Source organism: Melanerpes formicivorus, unplaced genomic scaffold (genome assembly GCF_026170545.1).
Source record: "Melanerpes formicivorus ecotype bairdi unplaced genomic scaffold, bMelFor1.0.p_v2 SCAF_15, whole genome shotgun sequence".
In the NCBI taxonomy this organism is placed as follows: Eukaryota; Metazoa; Chordata; class Aves; order Piciformes; family Picidae; genus Melanerpes; species Melanerpes formicivorus.
The window spans coordinates 6,995,100-7,019,102 of NW_027142367.1; the positions used below are offsets into that span (position 1 = coordinate 6,995,100).

A 24,003-nucleotide genomic window follows, 5' to 3' on the forward strand; every position below is an offset into this window, starting at 1 on the left:
CTTGCATTGTTCTAAGGTCTTTGGGATATCATCCCTTCCCCTGCAGCAGGCATCTTGCACTGAGAGTTCTGGATATAGCTGGTATCAGTTACAGCCAAGTGAGTAAATTCTTGGGCTCAAAGCATCAGCTGATATAAATCACTACTGTGCCAGTGAAATCAAAAGAGCCACATCAGATTATAACACAAGACATGACCCACACTTGCAGCCTGGGAAAGCAAGTCAAAGGAAAACCATCTTTTCTTTTTATAGCCTGGTTCTCTAATTAGGGCTTTCGCCTGTGCTGTAATTTGGTGTTGGGGGGTGGGGAGGGTGGTGGAAAGAAGCACCACATACTTTCAGCAGATGGATCACTATGAGCTGTAAACTCAAACACAACGTGTAAGCATCACAGAGCCTTCAAGACTCCAAAAACCTATAGAAAAAAAAATGTTGCAAGCATGCTGGGAATGGCAATTCAGGTCCTTAGTAAAAAGGCTGGCTAGCAAGCAGTGACATCCCTTGCCTGGGGAGAGAATGGCTACCATGATCCCAAAGAATCTGGGGCTCAGGAGCCTTGAAAAAAAGATGGAAGTGTAATAAAATAGCCATCCCATACCTGGACACCAACCTGAGATGCAAGAGTGAACGTGTGGCTTGCTTCTGGAAACAAGTGAGGGAAACCATTTTGAACTGATAAAGTGCAAAACTAAGCTCAGATAAAAAACAACTGGATAAACAAAAATCCAACTAGCTGCTTGATTATTGTTCAAAGAATAAGTTAATTATTTTGCCACTCTGGGAACAAACAGTTAAGCTGTTTAAACATGACTGTATAATTCACTTGACAAGACAAAGGCTAACCCAGATATAAACTAGGAAAACAGATAAGATGAATAATCATGCACTTGATAAACAGCTTACTCTGCTAGCGAAAGACCTAAACTTCAACTATTCAGTCCTTCCATGCCTGCATACTTCTGCCCAGTTTTCTCAAACCCTCTGTACTCTATAAAACTGCAAGAATGACCTTTGATAGCCACCTCCCAGGACTTCAACCTAGGGACAATTCTTGACCCAACAGGCTAGAGAGGCAGTCTCCTTCAGAGTCACCAAAGAGGACTGCTCTTTTATTTTACTAGCATCCCGTTCAGCTTAATTTCTTGTCTCTGAAGTCAGTTTAGGGCGTGAGCTGAAGCACTGCAGGCACACCACATTGGCCCAGATGGCACAATAATTTCTGGGTGCTAGTCACCTTGTTTTCCAATGCAGGTTTCCAACAGAAGGACCAGCATTGCTCTGTCAACACAGCCTGAAGACAGGGAAAGCAGCAAGGAAACAAAGGAGAAAGAGACAAACAAGATTTCAGTAACTCCTGTTATGGTTGAATGGAATAATTTCTACAGGCTTCTTCTCAGGAAAGGAAATGGACATGATTGCTTGTGAGCATCCACAAGCATGAATCTCAAATGCTAACCTCAGGAGTCCCTTATTAAAGGTGCCATTAATCAAAGTGATGGTCCAGAATTTACTGTTCACTTTGGCTTTATAGAGGGAGTGTAGGAGAATGTGTGTTGGGAAAGCTTTCAGGCTTTGTCACAAATGAGGAATCATGGGCCTGCCTTCTCTCTTGTATGAGCTTCCTTGTTAGGATGAATCTTTCCACTGAGCAACAGGTAAAAGAATTAATATTTTTTTAAGCAAATACTGCACCTTTCCATTAAGGTTACAAGTTATAAACCTCCACTACTAGCACACATCTCCTACTGGAGAAGGGTAATATTTTTTCCAGATGTAGTCCTAAGTTTTCTCATTTTCCTGCCCCAGTGATCAGCATTTCAGTGGCACCCCCCCTCCCAGCAGAGAGTCAGGGCTAGTCAGTGGCTTGAGCAGTCTGCCCAAGCAGAACAAGGACAGCTGCATTTTGAACAGGGCTGATACGCAGACACAAATAAACTCAAACTGATGCAGGTGTGACAGTCATGCAAGAGGCTTCTCATGATCTGCCCTGCCATGAACATTCACAAGCCCTAGCAGGCACTGCAGAAGGGAGACTTAATAGGACTTGCATCTGCCTTTGTATTTTCTGCACAAGAAGGGAGAACTAGCAATGCAAGTCCTCTTCCATAAGGATTCCCACTCATCTGACAGACACACAAACAAAACAAACTGTTCTAGACCCTCTTCTCCACTGCTTCATTGGAGCACTTCTTCCCATCTAAAAGAAGGTGGCAGCTAACATACTTTGAATGGGCAGGGCCACACAGCCCTCAATTGTTACCTGACAACATGGAATTGAACCACACACTATACCAGCTCACACCAACAAGCAGGCTGGAGCCTCCTGCTAAATACTTATCAGTAGAAACACCTACACAGCAGAGTAAAGGCCAACAAAGCTATACAATTGCTTCAAGTCTCATTTCTGATTCTGCTACTGACAAGATTTTAGTTCTAAAAGCCCTGTGCTATAAATCACTATATGACAGAAGAAAACTGTGGAGGTACTGCTAACAGTGTTAGGTTCCCCTGGGATTTGAGGAGCTCTGTGAGGAAGGCACACTGTTATAAAAAACAATCCCCATCTGAAGCAACTGCCAAACATGGTCTTTAAAGAGAAGGTTTCAGATATCTGCAATAAAAGCTTGACAAAACACAGCCACTTAAATCTGATGTCATCTGACATTTGTGCAATTCTGCCCAAGGTTTGCTTGATGACTCAAAATGGGAAGATTCAACACTTCTTAGTGTAAGGATAGAGAGGAGAATCATTTGTCTGTCAGCCAGGACGACATAGTCAAACAAGACCTCATTTATGACTCATTTATGGTTGTTGTTTTTTTTAATAATTACCTATCTATGTGCCTTCACACGCTACACAGACATGAATCATTTGAGTATGACACTCTCAAGATTGATAGATAATATTTCCACATGTGGAGCGGCAGCTGCTCACAGCTCCCTCAAACGAGTGGAGTGCTATAGCGGCATGCACTCCCAGCCGTACGATATGCTCCTCTCAGAGATGAAGGGGCTCATGATGATTCCCAGCATGTTATCCTTCAAACACCTTACAAGCAGCAATGTAGTCTGTCTACTTCCCCTGAAATCATGCCACTCTGACAAGTTGCAATGAAGTGCCAGAGAGGAGTGAGAAGGCTCTTGCATCACTTCAGCCTTTAATTGATGGGCACAAATCCACTCCACTTCACCCTGCTGTAGGACACTTTGAGGCACCAAAATGAAATTGCATCTTACCTTGTCTTTGTATAAAAATCCTGAGCAGTGGATGAGCACTTGAAACAGCCTTGAAGAAGTTGTCATCATTATTAATAGGGAGAAGGTCTCCATGCACATCAGCATATCCGATCATCACTTCCAGGTTGGCTATGTGATGAATGTGAAGAATTAGTTTGTAGAAGTCTTCAAACTTTCCCGGCTTGTAGCGATCCAGGGAGAACCTTCTGAACTCTGCCCCAAACTGCAAGAGAAAACAAACACAGAGTCTGTTGTCAAACATCAACACAACCCAATGCTCCAGCCTGGCATTTGAACATGGTGTACAGAATCACAGAATCACCAAGGTTGGAAGAGACTTCAAAGATCATCAAGTCCAACCTGTCACCACAGACCCCATGACTAGACCATGGCACCAAGTGCCATGTCCAATCCCCTCTTGAACACCTCCAGGGATGGTGACTCCACCACCTCCCTGGGCAGCACATTCCAATGGCTAATGACTCTCTCGGTGAAGAACTTTCTCCTCACCTCAAGCCTAAACTTCCCCTGGCACAGCTTGAGACTATGTCCTCTTGTTATGGTGCTGGCTGCCTGGGAGAAGAGACCAACCCCCACCTGCCTACAACCACCTTTCAGGTAGTTGTAGAGAGCAATGAGGTCTCCCCTGAGCCTCCTCTTCTCCAGGCTAAACAATCCCAGCTCCCTCAGCCTCTCCTGATAGGGCTTGTGCTCAAGGCCTCTCCCCAGCCTTGTTGCCCTTCTCTGGACACGTTCAAGTGTCTCGATGTCCTTCTTAAACTGAGGGGCCCAGAACTGGACACAGTACTCAAGGTGTGACCTAACCAATGCAGAGTACAGGGGCAGAATGACTTCCCTGCTCCTGCTGGCCACACTATTCTTGATGCAGGCCAGGATGCCATTGGCCTTCTTGGCCACCTGGGCACACTGCTGGCTCACGTTTAGCCAGCTGTCAGCACCCCCAGCTCCCTTTCTGTTTGGCAGCTCTCCAGCCACTCCGACCCCAGCCTGTAGGGTTATTGTGGCCAAAGTGCAGTACCAGTACTTCACCTCTTTCTTCCTGTGATGAATATGGCCACAAAGTGACCCTTTCAAAACTGCAAATGGACTTTTAGGTCCTCACTTTAAAACACAACCATGGCTACCAAGATATAATCCTACTTGACAGTAGATATGCTCAAGTGTGCCACCTTAAAAGAAAGTGCATTTTTAAAATACTAAGTCTTTATTAAATCCTCTAGAGGATAATTGCATCTGTAGGATTTAACTTTGAAGTTCCACAATTCATTACCATCATCTTGGGCATCCACAGGACCATTCCTCTCCAGAACAGAACCATTCCCTCTGCTGCTTTCAAAAGAAGTTAGTTACTCAGCTATTCAAACCCTATAAAAATTCTTTGCACATTCTGTCATCAATACCAAGGGGATCTCAACTACAAGACCTTAAAAGAAGTGTAGCATGCAAGCACACAGCATGTCATTAGAAAATGCACTCACTCTACATGACCCCTAATTTCCTCATAATCCATACAGAAGGAGGAGACCTCTTACTCTAAGTTAGTTTTCATGGGTTTAAGTTTTCTATCACTCCACTCTTTTTTTATGAGCTTAACAGAGAAGTAAGTGGCTGTTAAAATCATATATATGTGTATACATATATATATATATAAATAAAATGGAAGTGGTGTAACTGGGCTCAACTGAAAATGTTTAAATCCATGAAATTATTTTAAGTAAGTCAGAAGTTGATTAAGAAAAAGTTTTCAACAAACCTTATTTCTGATACTAGAAACTAAATATTCTACTAACACCAGGAGGAAAAAATAGATTTTCTAATTAAGGAAATTATGAGTAAAAATAGGCATCTAGTTAAACCAAGTAGCTTTAATCATCTTTAATCAGTAGCTGAAGGGGGCCTACAAGAAGGCTGGGGAGGGACTTCTCAGGATAGCAGGTAGTGATAGGACTAGGGGAAATGGAATGAAGCTGGAGGTGGGGAGATTCAGGCTGGATGTGAGGAGGAAGTTCTCCACCATGAGAGTGGTGAAGCCCTGGAATGGGTTGTCCAGGGAGGTGGTTGAGGCCCTGTCCCTGGAGGTGTTTAAGACCAGGCTGGATGATGAGGTTCTGGGCAGCCTGATCTAGTGTGGGGTGTCCCTGCCCATGGCAAGGGGCTTGGAACTAGATGATCCTTGTGGTCCCTTCCAACCCTGACTGATACTATGATACTATGATCTTGCTGGTACATCTAATTTCATAATTCAGATTGTATAGTACTAGTTAACTACTGTTCATTAATTGAACCTCTAAAACCATGCTAACTCCTAAAAGTATGGAACCACATTCACAAATAAATAAATAAATAAAATTTTAAAAATAAGGGAGCCTGTGACTAGGATTTCATAGAACTTCTCATTTCCAAAGTCAGTCAATACCAGGGTAAGGAACCAGACAAAACTAACAAGAAAACAAAGGGGGGGGGGGGGGGGGGGGGGGGGCGGAAATGAGACTTCCCTATAGATAAATTCTTCTTCAAAATAAAGAATGACTTGCTTAGAGATTCTCAGATATTAAATCAACTATATATACAAGCCACTCTTGCTCAGACTAAGAAAAAGGATGAATCATCACCATAATCATCTTCAAGCAAAGAAAAAAAAAACAACAAAGAAAAAAAAGAAAAAGAAAGTAACAAACTCTTCTGGCTTTGGGTGCAAGCGTGTTCTCCAATTACTTCCACAGTTATGAAAATCCCACTCTTCATCATCAAAGCCTAGTTGTGACCATCTGAAAGCTTGTTTAGTCAAATTACACTGCTTGTTTGTAATATTAACTGCTAGTTCCAGTTTGGATTTCAATTCAGAATGCCCATCCAAATGCACAAAAGCTGAATGAACCACAGCTGGTTCCAATGGAGGAGAAACAGTCCTCCTTTGTCCTCCACTCCCTGCTTCCCTCCAGAAAAATCCAAGCAGCAACTTACTTCTGTTGACACAATTTAAACTGAAAAAATGCTTAAGTCTGTTTTATTTGAAAAATATCTTAAAGTTTGCTTTTTCCTAGATTCAAACAAGAAGCAACCATCTTGAAGTGACTAGTTTAATATCTACATAGAAAACTAACAGGGCAGGAACAAGATCTTTGTAGGCTTCTAGAGATGCATTTCCTGGCCTGCCCACCTATTCTATTCTATTCTATTCTATTCTATTCTATTCTATTCTATTCTATTCTATTCTATTCTATTCTATTCTATTCTATTCTATTCTATTCTATTCTATTCCTGAACAGGAACACAGGATTCCTTTGGCCAAAAGACCAGGCCAGGGTATTCAGATGCCTAGCCCAGTAATCACTTGTTTACTGCACAAACAATTGATTATAGAATGGTTTAGGATGGAAGGGACCTTAGAGATCATCTAGTTCCAAATCCTCTGCCATGGGCAGGGACACCTTCCAGTAGATCAGGTTGATCAAAGTCCTGTCCAGTCAGGCCTTGAACACTTCCAGGGAAGGGGCATTCGCAATTCCTGCGGGCAGCCTGTTCCAGTGCCTCACCACCCTCACAGGAACTTGTTCAGGACCATGACCATGCACAGTACTTGCAAGGAAGGGGATGCTGTACAGTCTCACCTCAGACAGTACAATACCCATCCTACACAACCCCCCATATCACCTGCCCTGCAGTATACCTGGAGAGTCCTGCTCTGGTCAACACACATGCCGAGGCACAGGCCAGCTCTCATGCTGGGGCATCCTGTGTAGCAGGCAAATGACATGGGAAAGGAGAGAAGAAAGAAGCAAGGATGGTTATTTGCAGGTTAGTCTGATCCAAAGCTCAACTTAAGCTGCCACATGAGAGGAGGACAGCTGGTGAAAGGGCCATGTCTCCTGTCCTAGGCCCTGAGGGCATACTAGACATGGATCATCAGTGGAGTGCACCATGCAGATAACAGCCTACCCACAGGGATGCAACTGCAGACTTGGGCACTAAGATCTGATGCGAACGCTGTACAAATTCACTCTTCACATGTTCAGCCTCAGGAAAGCCCAAGAGACAATTTCTTTTGCTTTAGGAACAAGACAACAATAAACAAATGCAACTGATTTCATTTGTGCTTTTTGCATGACACAGCCCCTTGAGGCAAGGATGCTAGAAGGTGATTCTGCAGAGAGGTGTAGAAGGGAAGAGTCTCTTCAAAAGAGATTTAAGCAGAGAATGAGAATGATGGGGTTTTGTTTAAAGGTCAGTATTCCCATAGTAGTAGTTTAGCTGATTGATTCAATCTGTGCACATACACAGGCAGTAACCATTGTCAGCAGATCTTTTCAGAAGAGAGGAAAAAAAACCACTTCAGCAGTGACCATTCATTCATCATCCCTAATAAGGCTGAGAGTATCACAGTAAGTTTTGCAGTACCACACAACATGGAGACTGGGTGCTCTGCATTGTATTCAGACAGAATTTCAAGATAACATCCAGCACTTATCTTCCAGAAACTGCAAATTCTAAAGGCTTTGCACAGATAGCCAAGATGACTATCTGTTTTTCTAAGCTATAAACAAAGTTCTTCTGTAGTATATCCCTCCACATAAAGAGACACAAGGACCAGTGTCTGCCAGAACAATACTGTGTTACACTGTTTGATGAACTAACAGTTTTAACAAGCAGATGAGTTTTCCATAATGAAGTAAATTACTCTGACCTATGTATCTAATGCAAATCCTGCATCTACTATTGCAGAAGTCAGATGACAGGAGGGTCCAAGAGAAACTAAAATAATTTCATCTGAGAGTGCTAATTATGACTGAGAGAAAACCCTAGAAAGAACAGCACATTTTATTTCACAAAGAGTAAGCTCTGTCTCAGGATCCATCGAAGTACCAGCCAGCCACTACAGCTGTCTGCAGCTATATAGCTGTCTGCAGCTAGAGGACAAAAAACATCCAGTGAAATATAATACAACAAGCAGAAACCCTGAGCAAAAACAGATCCTAAGAAAAAAATAGAAAGAAAAAAAAAGAAGGAAAAAAGCATAGCTTTCTGATAAAAGTTGTGTTAAAGAAAGTCACAACTAGCTGACCAAAACTGACACAGGCTGACCAAGGGCAACCAACTAAGGTTTCTTTCTCCCCAGGGAAGATTAGAGGTCAGAGAAGACAAGGGAGTAGGATCGTGAGGATTGTTTACTTGGAAGGATGCTCTGTTCTGAAATGGAAGAGTTATTTGCAAGCAAAAGGGACCAACTTTTTTTTTCTTTAAATTTAAAGTTTCAGAAAGTTTACAGGATTGAAAACAAAGCCCTATGTTTATGAGGTGCCATCCCTGGAGTTTATTGCTGGCTTTGATTTCAGGCTATTGTAATAAGAAAACATCAAAGACCAATATTTAGCCATAAACATGAATTATGTTGGCCTGCTACTTTTTCCCATGAAGTAAAAATCTTGAACAGAACATGCTCATCCTTGCAGAGACTGTAATTTCTGCTTACCTGTGAGGCATTCAAAAGGGGGAAATCTAATCAGAACTGCTTTATCAGTGAGAAGAAGAGGAGGTCAAGACAATGGAGAACACTTAATGTACGTGGGTTTGTGCTGGCTAATTTCATCTAGGACTTCAGGGCTCTACTGTCACATACATGCCTGTGTTTCTCTGTTCCCTCATTCTCCTCCAGCCATGCCTCTTGCTCTGCTCCCAGTCTCATAGTGGTTTTCACTAGTGGCAAGGTGCCGCCGACCAAGCAGATGTTCTCTGCAACAAGTTCTTGCCTCCCCTTCAAGTGGTTGTGCTTGCCCCAAAGCAGCTCTGCTTCATCCTGATGATCAAGCTGGTGGTGTGGGATTTAATCTTCTCTTCAGTCCCCTGCTCAGCTCTTGCTGTTTTTCCCAAGACACAAGTCAAAAGAGCAAGGCAGTCTCTCTTTTGTTTACCCTTCATAGGAACGCCATCACAGACACAATTTTACTACCTTCTCCTCTAAACTTTTCCCCCTAAATGGCATAATACCATACTCCTGCCCTTGTATGCACTCCTACCTTGTTGTATTCTCCCCTTTCACTCCCCTATAAAAATACAGCCATGCTTTAGTATCTTCAGTTCTTAGAATAGCTTTGCACAAAGAGACACAGTGGTTCCTGGTTTTTTCATGCTTCTTGGGCACAATGCTTCATATCTCTGCTTTCCATTCAAAGAACAATCTTTGCAACTCCTTCAACCCAGTGAGTCTGTCTGTGAGGCTCAGTCCATAGCAGTACTTTTCTGCATCTACTTAGAAGACAAATCTAGCTTATTTCTCTGTCCCCACTGCTCTCAGATAAACTTATGTTCATGAGACACCTCCTATACACTCTCTTCACAAATGCTCAGCTGCCAGCTCAAGGGCAACTTAAAGCTAAGCTTACCCCTCTTCCTGCTTCACTTCTTTGACCCTGCCTTCCCCAGCACCTGTAACTCCAGTAACACTTGTCATCCAGGTAGTTGTATATATCTATGTGCTAATTACCCAGACCTTTTCTGTCCGTCTTCTTAAATCCATGGACACCATTCAGGTACTCATCCACACAGCAGGACTTTGCCTTGACAGCTGCTCTGAGCTTTCCCCAAGCTTTTCTAAACACTAGCTTGCCCCATTATCAACCAACTATTTCTTAGCTGGTGGTAGTTTGTGAAAGTAGCTATCCACAAAAGCTTTTTCCCAACCTGTTCTTCTGAACTCGTCTTCCCTTTCTTCATCACTCTTGCTCCAAAAGCTCCTCTCCTATTAGGTCGCCCATGCAGCTGCTTTCTCCCTACCATCGCTCTCAGTAAGTACTGCCTGCAAGCAGCAAGCGTGCCAGCCTTCCTTACTGCCTCAGCTCTTGATATTTAATCCCACAGTGCTGTTCTCCTTCAAGAAAGCCTTTAAAATAAATCTTTGTCTTAAGTGGCTGGTCTGCCTTTCCAAAAAGCAAATCTCTTCCTTTTTCTCTTCCTACATCTCTGGGAACAAACCCAAGTCTGTTTGCAAAGGATGTAGACCCAGCTAGTTCTTTATTTTAAAGAAAAGGCTGAGCACCACACACACCATCTACATCATCCCACCACTCAGTTTTAGCACAAATGCAGCATGACATGCATACATCCATGGCACATTACCATCAGCACAAGGGGGGAAAGAACATTTGGCACCTTGCCATCCAGAGGGACAAAGGACCACTAAATCAGGAGGTCTGGTCAACATTACCAACAGCAGGCAAAGCCATGGGCCTAGGCTCTAGTACAAGTCCATGGCAAAAGCAAACCATTTTTTGAATATTTACTAAGAAAGATGTCTTCATGGTTACAAAACACTTGTAACCAGTAAGGGCTCTGGCTGGTTCAAACTTATTTAATGCCCTTTTACTTTCTGCCAGAGGTTTCCCCATGAGCTCAGGGCCAAAAACAGCTGCAGAGAAGTAACCTGATATACACAGACACCTAGCCAGACCGGTTGGGGACTGGGAACAGCTGTACATGATGGAAGTGAGAGGGATGCCCCCAGGGAGGGTGGCCCTAGGGCTGGTGCACCACACCCTGCCCCAGACACTTCTGCTTCAATTAACTTCAGGAATCCCCAATGAGAACTGGACTATATGTTGTGGGAGACTTTGCCTTCACTTAGAGGGAGGGAATGTCTCCAAAAGTACATTTCATCTTTTAACTTCTGGCCTGCACTGTAAAAGTAATTAGGGGCAAGCAATCAATCCTCGGAAGACTTCTTCTGGGTTACTAAAAGCTCAGATTAAGCATGTGCAAAGTCTCTTATAAAGGGAATGATAAGGGAGTTCTGAAGAAAGCACTATTAATTGCACCCCTGGAGAACTCCTTAGAGGTGGCTAGTCCTGCAGCCTGCCAGACAGAGCCTCCACAGGTATTTTAACCTCACATAAGAGACATTCCTTTTTAACTTGGCTGTAAACAACTTTTCAACTTTAAAGAGCACCTTGGAAAATTAAAGATCCGTTGTTTTGTGTCCTTTAAGACTGCTTCAGTGTGGCGAGACTAAAATTCAGAAGACTACTCATAAGACAGACTGGCTGGACAAAGTTTTAAGGAGATCAGAAATTCCCAAGTCACTAGGTTAAAAATGATCATGAAAGCAAAGGTGAGAACCTGGAGGCAGGATCAAGAAGAGGAGAGTATCACAGTATCACCAAGGTTGGAAGAGACCTCAAAGATCATCAGGTCCAACCTGTCACCACAGACCCCATGACTAAACCATGGCACCAAGTGTTACATCCAATCCCCTCTTGAACACCTCCAGGGATGGTGACTCCACCACCTCCCTGGGCAGTCCATTCCAATGGTGAACGACTCTCTCAGTGAAGAACTTTCACCTCACCTCGAGCCTAAACTTCCCCTGGCACAGCTTGAGACTGTGTCCTCTTGTTATGGTGTTGGTTGCCAGGGAGATGAGGCCAACTCCCTCCTGGCTACAACCTCCCTTCAGGTAGTTGTAGAGAGCAATGAGGTCACCCCTGAGCCTCCTCTTCTCCAGGCTAAACAATCCCAGCTCCCTCAGCCTCTCCTTGTAGGGCTTGTCCTCGAGGCCTCTCCCCAGCCTCGTTGCCCTTCTCTGGACACGTTCAAGTGTCTCAATGTCCTTCTTAAACTGAGGGGCCCAGAACTGGACAGAGGACTCAAGGTGTGGCCTAACCAGTGCAGAGTACAGGGGCAGAATGACTTCCCTGCTCCTGCTGGCCACACTATTCTTGATGCAGGCCAGGATGCCATTGGCCTTCTTGGCCACCTGGGACACTGCTGGCTCATGTTTAGGCAGCTGTCAATCAGCATCTCCAGGTCCCATTCTGTTTGGGAGCTCTCCAGCCACTCTGACCCCAGCCTGTAGCACTGCATGGGGTTGTTGTGGCCAAAGTGCAGCACCCAGCACTTGGACTTGTTGAATGCCATCATGTTGGACTCTGCCCATCTGTCCAGTCAGTATGGAAGGTGCTGAAACACAGCACAACTCATGAGGATATTGATGACCATCTGGTTAGCAGAGCTAGCACCCCAGCCTGTAGCAGATTAATAACTTTGGGAACACTGACAAAGAAACTGTCATCTTTACATAACTAGATTTTGTTGGTTTTTTTTAAATCCCTCTTTTTTTTTTCTCTGTTATGCAGGATCTGAAATTGTAACTTGAGCACCAGAGCATATCCTCCTCCATCCCATCCACTGTGATGCCAACTAGCTCAAAGCATGTGTCTGAGCCTACACTCTATCTCCTACAGGCAGTACTGCTCACACAGTGCCAGTGTGCAGGCCAGAGAAGATAGTTGCACTGTGCTGGTGCTTTCTGCAGCTGTCACCTGAACAGAACTATCACAAAATGACTTATCTGTGCAACACCTTCTCAGCTGAGAAGCAGAGAGCAGCAGGCATGCACAGGACCAACTGTTGTGGCTCAGCTGCTGCATGCTAACTTGTTAAGATGTGGTCACCTTCTCCCAATCACCTAACTATTTATTTAAAGAAAGACTTATGTTTACTAGGTATGACCACTCCAGAAAGTCATCCTTCTAGGAAAAACAAAGATTTGTAATAACAGAGGAGCCAAGAGTTTAGTAGATGCTATTTAGCACATCAGAACAAATACACTACCTGCTGTCAGAAGCTCAGCAGACTGGGAGGGAAAAGAACAGAGGGAAGACTTCTTAAGAGACTAATGTTTACAGTCTTTCTCCCGACACGTTTTGCAACAATCCAGACCAACTCATATTGCTTTTGCTGTGGCATATTGTCTTCATTTGAGAGAGGGAAGCATTGCGGTTTTCTAAGTCCATGCCACATTTGGTTTGCATATAATCAAATATGTTTTGAAGCTCAAAACCAGAAGTTAAATCAGCTGGTTATGGGGTTTTTCACTGCACTTATTTTAGTTTTATTCTAGGTATGACAAGAATGACCTTAACTTGGAAGAATCTAAAGTACTGCTTAAAAACTTAAAGCAACTTAAAGTCTATTTTAACATCCTGTAGGTTTAATAAAGTGATGCTTTTTATCAGTTTTGAAGCCTGCTACATATGGAAAGCATTTCTTTAAACTTCAGAAGGCGTGTAAGGCCTTCAGGGTTTGAGCGAAATCAAAGTACAAAAGGCTGGAAAAGACAATTTGTAGATCTCTCTCACTTAGTCAACACCAGACAGAGAAGAACCAGACCTTTAAAATCTCTTTACAGGAGTCTGGTAAAAGCAGGTTTGTTCCTACTGCTATTGCTATGGTTAACACCACTTGATGTTTTACTTTATACCTTTCACACACACAAGGTGCCCACAGATACTGCAACAGGCAGTCATGTTGACATGCAATGCCAGTATCAGCAACCTCTGGAGCTGGGCCTGGGCTGCGGGAAAGGATGTTAAAGGCTTAAAACAGCTTTGTTAACGTAAGCACTGGTACACTTGTAAGGAAAAGAGATGGCACCCGAGCAGGACAAAGCACCCACAAGCTGTTTGGATATTACATCGATTTATCAGGTGGCAGGCTTGCTGAAGCAGTGACTTCTACACTTGCCCCAGAACAAAAATCATTTTATCATCTAGTGACTTTATAAGAATACAGAGCATAGCTGACCTCAAACACACTCTCTGCCTTCAAGGTCCAGAACAGTATCATACCTATACTCTGGATGCACCAAAACACGATTGAGAATTTGTTGATCTGAACACGACCATTTATTGGAACAAAGTAAAAGAGAGGGGGAGGAGGGGGGAGGGGGGAAATGGTTATAGTTATCTGGATGTATTTATCTCATTGAGTTTGTTTCTAGTAGGAAGATGTTAGTCACGTTGCTGTTAATTTGTAAATCAGTTTTATAGTGCAAGAAAACATGGCACCATTAATACAGCATGAATGTCACAGCCAGCTCTTGAGTCAGGTAGTTTCTATACTCCTCAGCCACCATCAGAGGTTCCCATTGTTCAGTAACAAAAAGGGTGGTGGTGGTTTTTTTTTTTCCCCAAAAGATGATTTATCAGGGAACCACAAGTGCACTTACCCACTTCTGAACACATGAAAATTAATTCTTCCTCGTACATACAGTTTACAGGACATAACATACCAATACTAGAGAAATACTTCTCTGCTGCTTTTAAGCCAAAAACATAAACCTCTCAGTTTCAAAGTGCAAAAACAAGCCACACTTTCACAAATACTTCAAAGGGTTGCCATTTAAATGCCTAAGGCAACCTTGTACCTCTACTATTCCAGAATATCCAAGTGACTGGAAAAGAAATACGCACTTGGGCTGATAGCTGCCCTCCTATTTGAACTGCTGTATATACAAAACAAGGGAAAAAAAAAAAAATCATCTCTTTTCACTCAGAACAGGAGGAAAGAAGATTGGCTACCTGGAGCTGTAATTAAAGATAAGTCTCACCATTAATGGAGGAATTCCTATCTGAAAAGTATTTGTTCTTCCGTAGACTTAAATTCACAGGGAAAGAAGCCTGCAACCAGCTAAGGAGAGAAAATGAAAAGGAGTTTTGGGATCTTATGGCCACAGGCAGGATTCTTAACAAAACAAACAAAAAGAACCCCACACAGTGCATGTGCTGGAGCTCTTGGTAAAAGGGAGGAGGAGAGAGAAAGGGTCATCTGGAAACCTTTTTCAGAGATTAAAGGCAATTTCTTCAGAGGGGACAGATACTTCACTTGTCACCAGACAGGGAATGGAGCCAGTGAGTACTAGACACGTGAGAATACACAGTCCCTCTAAGCCAGCAAGATAATGTGTTTTCAGATCCTGCCTAAAAAGGCTGAAACATTAATCCTGAGCTACATAGACAACACCTAGATAAGAAGTGAGCTTCTAATGTAGTCTCCTGTGAAAGACAAGAGAAGAGGGATAAGGTGTAATTACAGTTCAATTAATATTTTCCCAAGATATGTGCCAATTTCTAAGCAGATTTGACTTTATCCTTCCGCTTTCCTATCATGCAATAAGTTTTTAAGTGTTTTGATTATAAGGCCAGCTCTCAGGGGAGGAGACAGAGGAAGGGAGGAAGCACTGAGCCTGAAGGAAGAAGACTTCTTAAAGCAGAAGGCTATAGCAATTCCTATCACTGCCACATCTGAAAACAAGAGGTGTGCACAGATGGCTGCTGTGCCGTTGTCCCCTTCAGCGTTTGCTGCAACACAAGGATCCAAAGGGCTTCTGCACTGCCTCACAGGTGCCCAGGGAAGAAACAACCTAACTTACACCAAAAGGTATTATACAGCACCGAGAAGCCCATTCTTCTGCAAAGACATGTAGGTAGAGAACATATTACTGCAAATGTTTCCATTGGGTAGTCACAAGGCATTAAAATACCCACAGACATGAGCACTGGGAGCTGCAGAGTGCTTCGGGGCCACATTCCCAGCAGGGCTGATCAGTCAGACGAGGTTCAAGGAAGGCATAGGATGGTTTAGCCCAGATCAAATGTGATCATCCACAAAGCTCACGTGTCTACAGTACAAGAAAAGAGACACTGGAACAGGTTGCAGGTGCCCCCTCCCTGGAAGTGTCCAAGGCCATGATGGATGGGGTTTTGATCAACCTGATCTAGTAGAAGGTGCCCCTGACCATGGCAGGGGGGTTGGTACAAGGTGATCTGTAGGGTCCCTTTCAACTCAGATCTATGATTCTAATACCACCTGCAGCTTTTGGCCCTTCAGCACAAGAAGGATGCTGAAAAACTGGAGTGAGTCCAGCCATCAAGATGTTCCGTGTACCCTCCCTACCCCCTCCCCACCAAACACACTTCTTTTTTTTTCCTTCCTATAATTCTCTGGCACACATCAGGACTCATAAAATTTAAGCATACTTAGGGATTGCCAGAGAAGTGTCTTGCTTAGTATGGTAATAAGGATCTAACAAACTCACCCATCCCAATAATCAAGGGCACATATTTAACTTTCAAGAACTTTCTTTAAGAGAAAATAAAAGAAATTCAGGAAATCCAGGCAAATCTTGGTCACTTTACACAGAGGCAGTTTCTCAACTGTGATTAGTGCACACCCCAGCTGGATGGTGGTTTATCCTTAAGGAGGGAACCACCTGGTTATCATTACAGAGGCAGCGATATCACACCCCCAACATTTGCAGACCACCCCCCGTGTCGCTCCACATAGCAATTTTTTCCAGAGTTCCTTCACATCCAGCTCCATCTTCAGAGAAGGAGAAAAGCTACTTCACGCTGTTGTGTAAAAGCAGCATGCTCTCACACCCAACTCCTCCACTAAAAGGGATTCCACCTGCCCACGGCCCACCACTTCCCCAGCCTTTGAAATGCCACCTGAGAATCCCTTGATCCGCAGCCAGGAGCATGCCCCAGCGCAGAGGCTGAGCTGCACCCACCTCCACTCACCTGGTAGCCTGCGCTCTCAGGCGATAGCTGCAAAATCATGAGTTCTCAGACTCAACTTTCAAGTTCTCAGGCAAGCCAGGACAGGCTTCATACTTACAAAACAAGCAACTAAACGTTTTAAAGGCTGACTACGTACAGCTTCCAAAAGCAGTATTACTGAATCCTTTTGTTTCCCTGGCCTTAGGTAGTCCACCCAATAAAATGAAAGGCTATCTCTAGATGATCACAGCAGGACAACCAAGTGATCCATAGGGACAAGGCAGACAGCATCCTAACTGACCCTACACAATTATTAGGTTTTAACAAGAGGTATAAGACATTCATACAGTACCTCACCAGGTACCACCGGCCCGAGCTTTTCACTGGGTCAGCTTCTAACCATAGATTAACTCCCTAAGACACAACCTGCAAGCTCCACAGACAAAAGGAAACATCTTGCAATGTCAGTACCGACCTCTGTTTGATAACACCCTGCAACAGCCTGCTACATAAACAGTCTAGATGTTACTGCACACAAATCATACCGACGGCAGAGCCCCACCAGCACCCGGAAATTCAGCAGCACAGCCTCCAGTGACTCTTGCTGTGTGTGTTAATGGATCATCACTGGATGTAGGCCCTCGGCAGGATATTTTGAATTCAGCCTCTATTTTCAGTTTCCTTCCAGCGCAGCATAGTTCATTAAAGTAAGTTCTGGGCTATCGGCAGCACAGCCCTGAGCTACAGAAGCCCTCCAGTAAACCCCTTCCACCCACACAAATTTATTTTCCTTCTCTCCAGAAACCTACAGTCATTTGTACACTCACAATGCCCTTAAATCACTCTGTGTCTATACAACTACATAAGATTAACTTCCAGCACTCCTGCAGCTGCATAGGAGGCTAGGAGGTATTCATTTTAAGGTTGCTTTTAAATTGTTAGTACAATAAACTCAGGCTATGGCAATGGCAGTATTACAGTAGAAGAGAGAAGATGAAGTTAACAAATTTTTATCCGTGGTCACAATTTTAGTTTGAAGCTCATACTGTGCATGAGGTCTAACTCGGTAACTAGCAACCAGGATCTGGATCATTTGGTGGCCACAAGGGCTGCGGCTGGACTACACCTTAGAACTAGTACAAACTGAACTAAAACTTTCCAGCAAGGGACGCAGGATGGAACCTTCCAGGCCAGCTCTGCCACTTTAAGTGGCAACAGGAGGTTAGAAAATAAAGGCCTCAATCCACACTTCAGGTGCTACATTTAGAATTGACTAGAGAGTCCCTTGGATGCAAGGTAGCTATCCCGCTGAAGCCATCTCATCATCCTCAGGCCTATGTGTTACTCAAGGCTGTTTCATCTGAACGCAAATACAAGCAGCACCAAGGGACAACAATTTGGAGCACCAAGCATGAAGTCCCAAAGACATCATCTCCAATACTATCTCGGCAGATGAGGAATGCTGTGCGTAATTCCAGGACATACTAACGCTATTCTGTGCTCTCGAGTCCTGCCTACACCATTTATCTTCTGTGTCTATAAAACACAGGCTTTCAGGGAGATTTCTCAGTTTTGCTTAAACGCTACTGATTTGTGCAACACAGAGGTGGCAGGCAAGATTTGGAAGCACTGGTTCAACCAAGAGTGATCAGAGTCCCTCGAAGAAAACTCAGCAAGACCAACCATGGACACAACCGACACAATCACTTGAAGATGCCGAATTGCAGCGGAGTGCTGTTTTCGTAGATGACCTGCAGCCCCCATCACCATCCCCGGCAACACGAGGCTGCGGAATCCGGCTGGCTGAATGCGGGTGCCAGCACCCCCTAGTAACACCTGGGAGAGTGAAGATTCCCGCCGGCCTCGCTCCGGCTTCTCCACTGCGATCTACAGCAGGATTTCGGCGCTGCCAGCATCGGGGCGAGCAGGGGAACCCGGTCCTCCTCGCTCCCACTACTCTGTTCCTCTTGTCAAACCGCGCCGGGGAACCCAACCCACCCCCCAGGAGGTGGCCGAAGCACCTCGGCGGCGTGCTCCCGGCAGCGGCACTGCCTCAGCTCTCCCACCCGCCTGCCGTCGCCCCCGGTCCAAGCCCCAGCCGTCCCCGCAGGCGAATCGGCCGCCGCTTTCCGAGCTGCCCCAGAAAGTTAGCGCCGAAGTCACCGCGGCGAAACAAAAGATCGAGCAGGAACGGCGGGCGCGAGGCCCCCGGTGCCCGCCCGCCCCGGCCCCGCTGCCGCCCCAGGGGCGGGCAGGGAAGGGTCGCCCCGCCGCCGCCTCACTCCGGGCAAGGGGCGGCTCACCGGGGGCGAGGCCGAGAGCGGCGCCTGCAGTGGGATCCCGCCTCTCTGCGAACTGCCGCCAACCGTCAGCGCTCGCTCTCCGGTCTGCGGCTGGGGCACGGCTCCGGCAGCGCCGGGTGGGGAGGCGTACGGGGGAAACGGGAAGGGGGGAACTCCATTCATTCTCAGAAAAGCCGCCGAGAGCGAGCGGGGCAAAGGCACACCCGGCCGCCGCCGATCGAGGCCGCGCCGCGCTCTCCTCACCTTACTCTTCACTTCCAGATACCGCAGAGTCTGAGATTTGTTGAAACTCCGGTTCATCTTCCCGGCCCCGCTGCCTCCCAGCCCCGCACCACCGCCGCCGCCACCCGCCCGCAGCGGGCCGCGCGCCCCCGGGCCGCCCCCGCGAGCCGATCACCCCGCTACTGCTCGCGCTTCGGCCACTTTGTCCCGGCGCGCCAATGAGAGCGGCCGCTCCGCCGGCCTCGCGCTCACGGCTCCCAACAGCCGCGCGCCCGCGGCTGGCGGAGGGCGGGTGCCTGGGGCCGGCAGGGCACGCCCACACCCACGCCCACCCGCCCCCGATTGGGCCCGCCCAGCCTCTCCCCTGCCCCGCCTCTCTCCTCCCCCGCGTGCCGCGGGGTTCCGCTCTGGGCCGGCCCGGCCCCACGCGTGTGCAGTGCGCGGCTGCGAGGGAGTCGGCAAGGCTGGCGGGGTTCGGGCAGTCCCAGCAGAATAGCCGGAGGTTACCGCGGGCATTGCCCCCAGTGCCGTTAAACCGCAAGGCGATGCAGGGCCGGCCTGCCGTGCGAGGCCACACACTCCCGAGGGCGAACAGTCATACGGGCTGGAGGAGCTGCTCGGGCGCCACTTTAAACCATTGACCCGAAAGGCTGGCAGAGGTGTAGGCTCGAAATAAAACCGCCCGATGTTAGGCCCCGGCGCTTGGCAGGCCTGTGCACCTGTCCGATTTCACGGACACTGCGTGGGCACAGAGTCACAGACAGGTGGAGGTTGGAAGGGATCTCTGGGTGTCATCTAGACCAACCACCTGCTAAAGCAGGATCACCCAGAGGTGGGTGCACAGGAACGCATCCACACGAGTTTTGAAAGCCTCCAGAAAAGGAAGCTCCACAGCCTCTCCTGGCAGCCTGTTCTGGTGTTCTGTCACCCTCAAAGTAAAGCAGTTTTCCTTAAGTTCCAGTGAAACCTGCTGTGTTCTAGTTTGTACCTGTTGCCCCTTGTGCTACCACTGGGCACCACTGAAAAGAGGCTTGCCTCCAACCTTTGGGTATTCATAAGCATCGATAAAGTCCCCTCTCAGTTTTCTCCTTCCCAGGCTAAGAGCCCCAGGTCTCTCTGCTTCTCCTCTTTGAAAGAGATGCTCCAGTCCTCTCAGCGTCTTTGTGGCCCTCTCCTGGGCTCTCTCTAGTGGTTCCCCGTCTCTTGGGATAGGCTTAGTACCCTAGGTGCTGCCTCCTGCTCCCACTGCCAAAGTCATTTAAGATGCAGAGGTGCACCCAATGTAGCACCTCGGCTGTGATGTGGCAGGCCTCCCAGAGCACAGGGGTGCTCAGAAAAGCCCAGTGTGTGCCATAGAGACCCGCATAAACTCTCCAGACAGCATGACTATTCATAAAAAGCATTGTGATCTGGAAAGTGCTGCAAGTCATTCATTTGAGACCACAGATCATCAGGTTTGCACCACTCTCTCCTGGAAACAGATCAGTGGACTTCCTCCCTCTGCTAGCTGCCCTTATTAACTAGGTAGGTTATTAATTTGAGGATCTTGAAGGAACTTAGTTCTTTCCATCTTCTGCCAAGGACCTTTATAATTCTAACAGACTTTTTTCCCTTCAATTTCTTTTACTCACCAAGAACCTTTGACAGTAATATTTCCTACATGGTCCTGCCCAAAACGTCAGTCGTGATGTAAAGAAGCTGAGGACAGGGCACAGACCTGTGCAACCAGTTCTATGCTGCTCAACATCTCCTAGGATCATCTGTGCATCTAAGGAAGTAGCCTAAAATCCTAGCAGACATGACAGATCACCCATCTCCCCTTCACCAGACTCACTAGGGAGGTGCCAATGGCAGTGACAGGGAATACCCATGAATTTAGGGGCAAAAAATAACCCCACTGTGTCTCCCAGTGTGAGGATCAAAGCATTTGCCCTAGTTACAAACCAGCTCCAGCTTACTGATGGATTTAAAATGCATATTTGCCATATATTCTGGGCTTTCACTGTATTTGGAAGGCATGCTGCAAGTTAAACTGGAAAAATAAATTCTAGACAGCTGTGAAAGGAAATGTTTGCATGAACTTGATCTTTCCCTCTTTTTATCTTAGCATGAGCAATGCAGTGGCTTTGCTTTCCCGCTGTGATGGCCAAGGCCAAGTTGTGAAGATACAGCATCCCCATAGGATGTTTCCATTTAAAGATGGACCTTGAAATCCGACAGCTGGGTCCACATGGTTTAGTGGTTCAACATCTGGAGCCGCAAGGCCAGTTCACTGCAGTGAAGTTAATCAGTAACTGAAAGACCAGTTTAGTCATGTAAATCCAGTGAGGGAAATACTGTTATTACTTGCATCCCTAGGAGCATGAGCACAAACTTCAGGTGGGATGTTATTCCAGCCCACCTGTCCTCCCACTGACCCTTGGAAAGGGACTTTGCTGTTTGCATTACCTCCTGGGTCAGGAAAGAGCCCCGGGAGTGCTCCTAGGCATTTCATGCATGTGTTGATGTGGTTGAATTCAGAATCACAAACACAGAGAAGGAAAAATCTGTATTAATTTTTTTTCTTTGCTTTGAATTTTTAGTTTGTTTATTTTTTTTTCATAGCAGAGAATAAGTTCTCAACAGATGGCAATCAATAAGCCATTTAATTTTAGTCTTAACTTTAAATTTGGTGCTTCTTGTATTTGTGATGTTCGTTTGAGAAGCACAGATTAAACTCATTTGTCTTTTATTTATTTATTTATTTTATGCCTACTTCAGGGAGTGCATATGGCTTCATTACCATCTCTTTTATATTAATAAGGCCTCTTCAAACTAATAATGCCTACCAAGCTGTGTGTGTAATGGGAATTCAAAGAAAATGAACAAAATATTTTGGGGTAAATTACAAGCTGGTAAGTCGTGCTGAAATTGTAAAGAATAAAGACACAGTTTGCAAAAGTGTAAGAGGGGGTTGGTTTACCAGCAGGGCTGGGGGAACTCCCTCTCTCCCTTTGCCGTCAGCAGCAGCCCCTGATGGTCTTGTTCATATTTCCACTGCCACATGAATACACAATCCTCTTCTCATCTACCCTAGTCTTTGAAGCTAACAGGTGTACTGAGGACAAAAATTACTGTATCTGGGGAGTGGAGCTACTGTTGTTTCTATTTTGTCTATCTTACAATAATTTAGAAGTGGTAGATCACTGCCTCTCCTGGATTTTTTTCATTCCCCCATGAGAGGATCTGCTTTTGTGCTGTTGCGTTCCTCCCTGCTTTTTCAGCCTTCTGTTAAGTACATTCTGAGGAGGAAAATACCCTCTTTACACCTCCAAATAGTCTATTCAAAGGGTTTTTTGCAAACTACTTCAACAAAATTTGGCTTCTGCTGCTTTTTCTCAGTTGATCTGTTTGCCTCTTTAAAAAACTCCACCAGTAAACCTGAAAAAGATATTTTAATTTCCATTATTTTTGTTTGGGTTTTAATATATGCTGTCATGGCTTAAAATGTAATGATGACCCTGCTTTTAAAATACAACTGTTTTTCTTAAAGGATATCCAATTTGAGTTAAGTATGCATTTTTCCTGTAAATTAATGTAAACAATACTCATTCTGATCTGGGGAATGGTCAGCTTCTGGATAGTTCATTGATTAGGCTAAGGTAGACAGGTAGTATCATAGTATCATAGTATCAGTCAGGGTTGGAAAGGACCACAAGGATCATCTGGTTCCAACCCCCCTGCCATGGGCAGGGACACCCCACACTAGATCAGGCTGCCCAGAGCCTCATCCAGCCTGGGCTTAAACACCTCCAGGGACGGGGCCTCAACCACCTCCCTGGACAACCCATTCCAGGACTTCACCACTCTCATGGTGAAGAACTTCCTCTTCACATCCAGCCTGAATCTCCCCACCTCCAGCTTCATTCCATTCCCCCTAGTCCTATCACTGCCTGCTATCCTGAGAAGTCCCTCCCCAGCCTTCCTGTAGGCCCCCTTCAGATACTGGAAGGCCACAATTAGGTCACCTCAGAGCCTGTGGCAATGCCAGCGAGGAGCAGTGTGAGCAATCTGGCAGTGCAGGCCTAGAGCCTGACATGGTGGTAGGCCATGCTCAGCAGAAGTGCAGAGCCAGCTAGCAGTGTAGCAAAACAGTGCTGTGCCTGCAGCATGTAACTAAAACAGGGCACTGGTAGCTATAAACATGGACAGTTATCTTGGGACAACAGGACATGCACCTGCATCAACAACCTCCTTGTGTCATTAGTAGTTGGACCAATAATCTGTAATAGTGCAATGTGTGGTCACTCAGAGGGAACCAATGGAGCTGTGCCAATGAGGCACTCCGAGCTTATATAAGTTGTAGCAGTTGCCTTGCTACGCACTTCTGCCTTTCCTGTCTCCTGTTTCTTCTACACTTCACTGTGCTATACTTGCACTACAGGCCTGCTTCATAGGCCTGCACCTCAGGCCTGCACCATCGGCCTGCACCACTGGAACAATAAAGGAACAATACTCGATCACATTGGTCAGCCGTATTGATTCCTATCTCCGTCGCCCCATTAGGAGCCTTCTCTTCTGCAGACTGAACAGCCCCAACTCCTTCAGTCTGTCCTCATAGGAGAGGTGCTCCAGCCCTCTGATCATCCTCATGGCCCTTCTCTGGACATGTTCCAGCATGTCCATATCCCTCTTGTAATAGGGGCTCCAGAACTGGACACAGTACTCCAGGTGGGGTCTCTCCAGAGCTGAGTAGAGGGGGAGAATCACCTCCCTTGACCTGCTGGCCACACTTCTCCTGATGCAGCCCAGGATCTGGTTGGCTTTGCGGGCTGCAAGTGCACATTGAGAGCTCATGTTGACTTCTTGTCCACCAGCACCCCCAAGTCTCTCTCCTCAGGGCTGCTTTC

General features: G+C 45.9%; 1 protein-coding gene across 1 annotated transcript in view; it reads right to left on the reverse strand.

The window, feature by feature from the left end:
- PARD6G (par-6 family cell polarity regulator gamma) overlaps positions 1 to 19,374 on the reverse strand; it is a 78,441-nt gene extending 59,067 nt beyond the window's left edge. The window contains exons 1-2 of the mRNA XM_068147528.1: positions 19,136 to 19,374; positions 3,238 to 3,460 (exon numbers count right to left, since the gene is read on the reverse strand). Of these exons, the coding sequence (XP_068003629.1) occupies positions 3,238 to 3,460; positions 19,136 to 19,192 (280 nt within the window). The 5' untranslated portion in view covers positions 19,193 to 19,374. The remainder of the gene's footprint in view (positions 1 to 3,237; positions 3,461 to 19,135) is intronic.
- Positions 19,375 to 24,003: the final 4,629 nt, after the last annotated feature.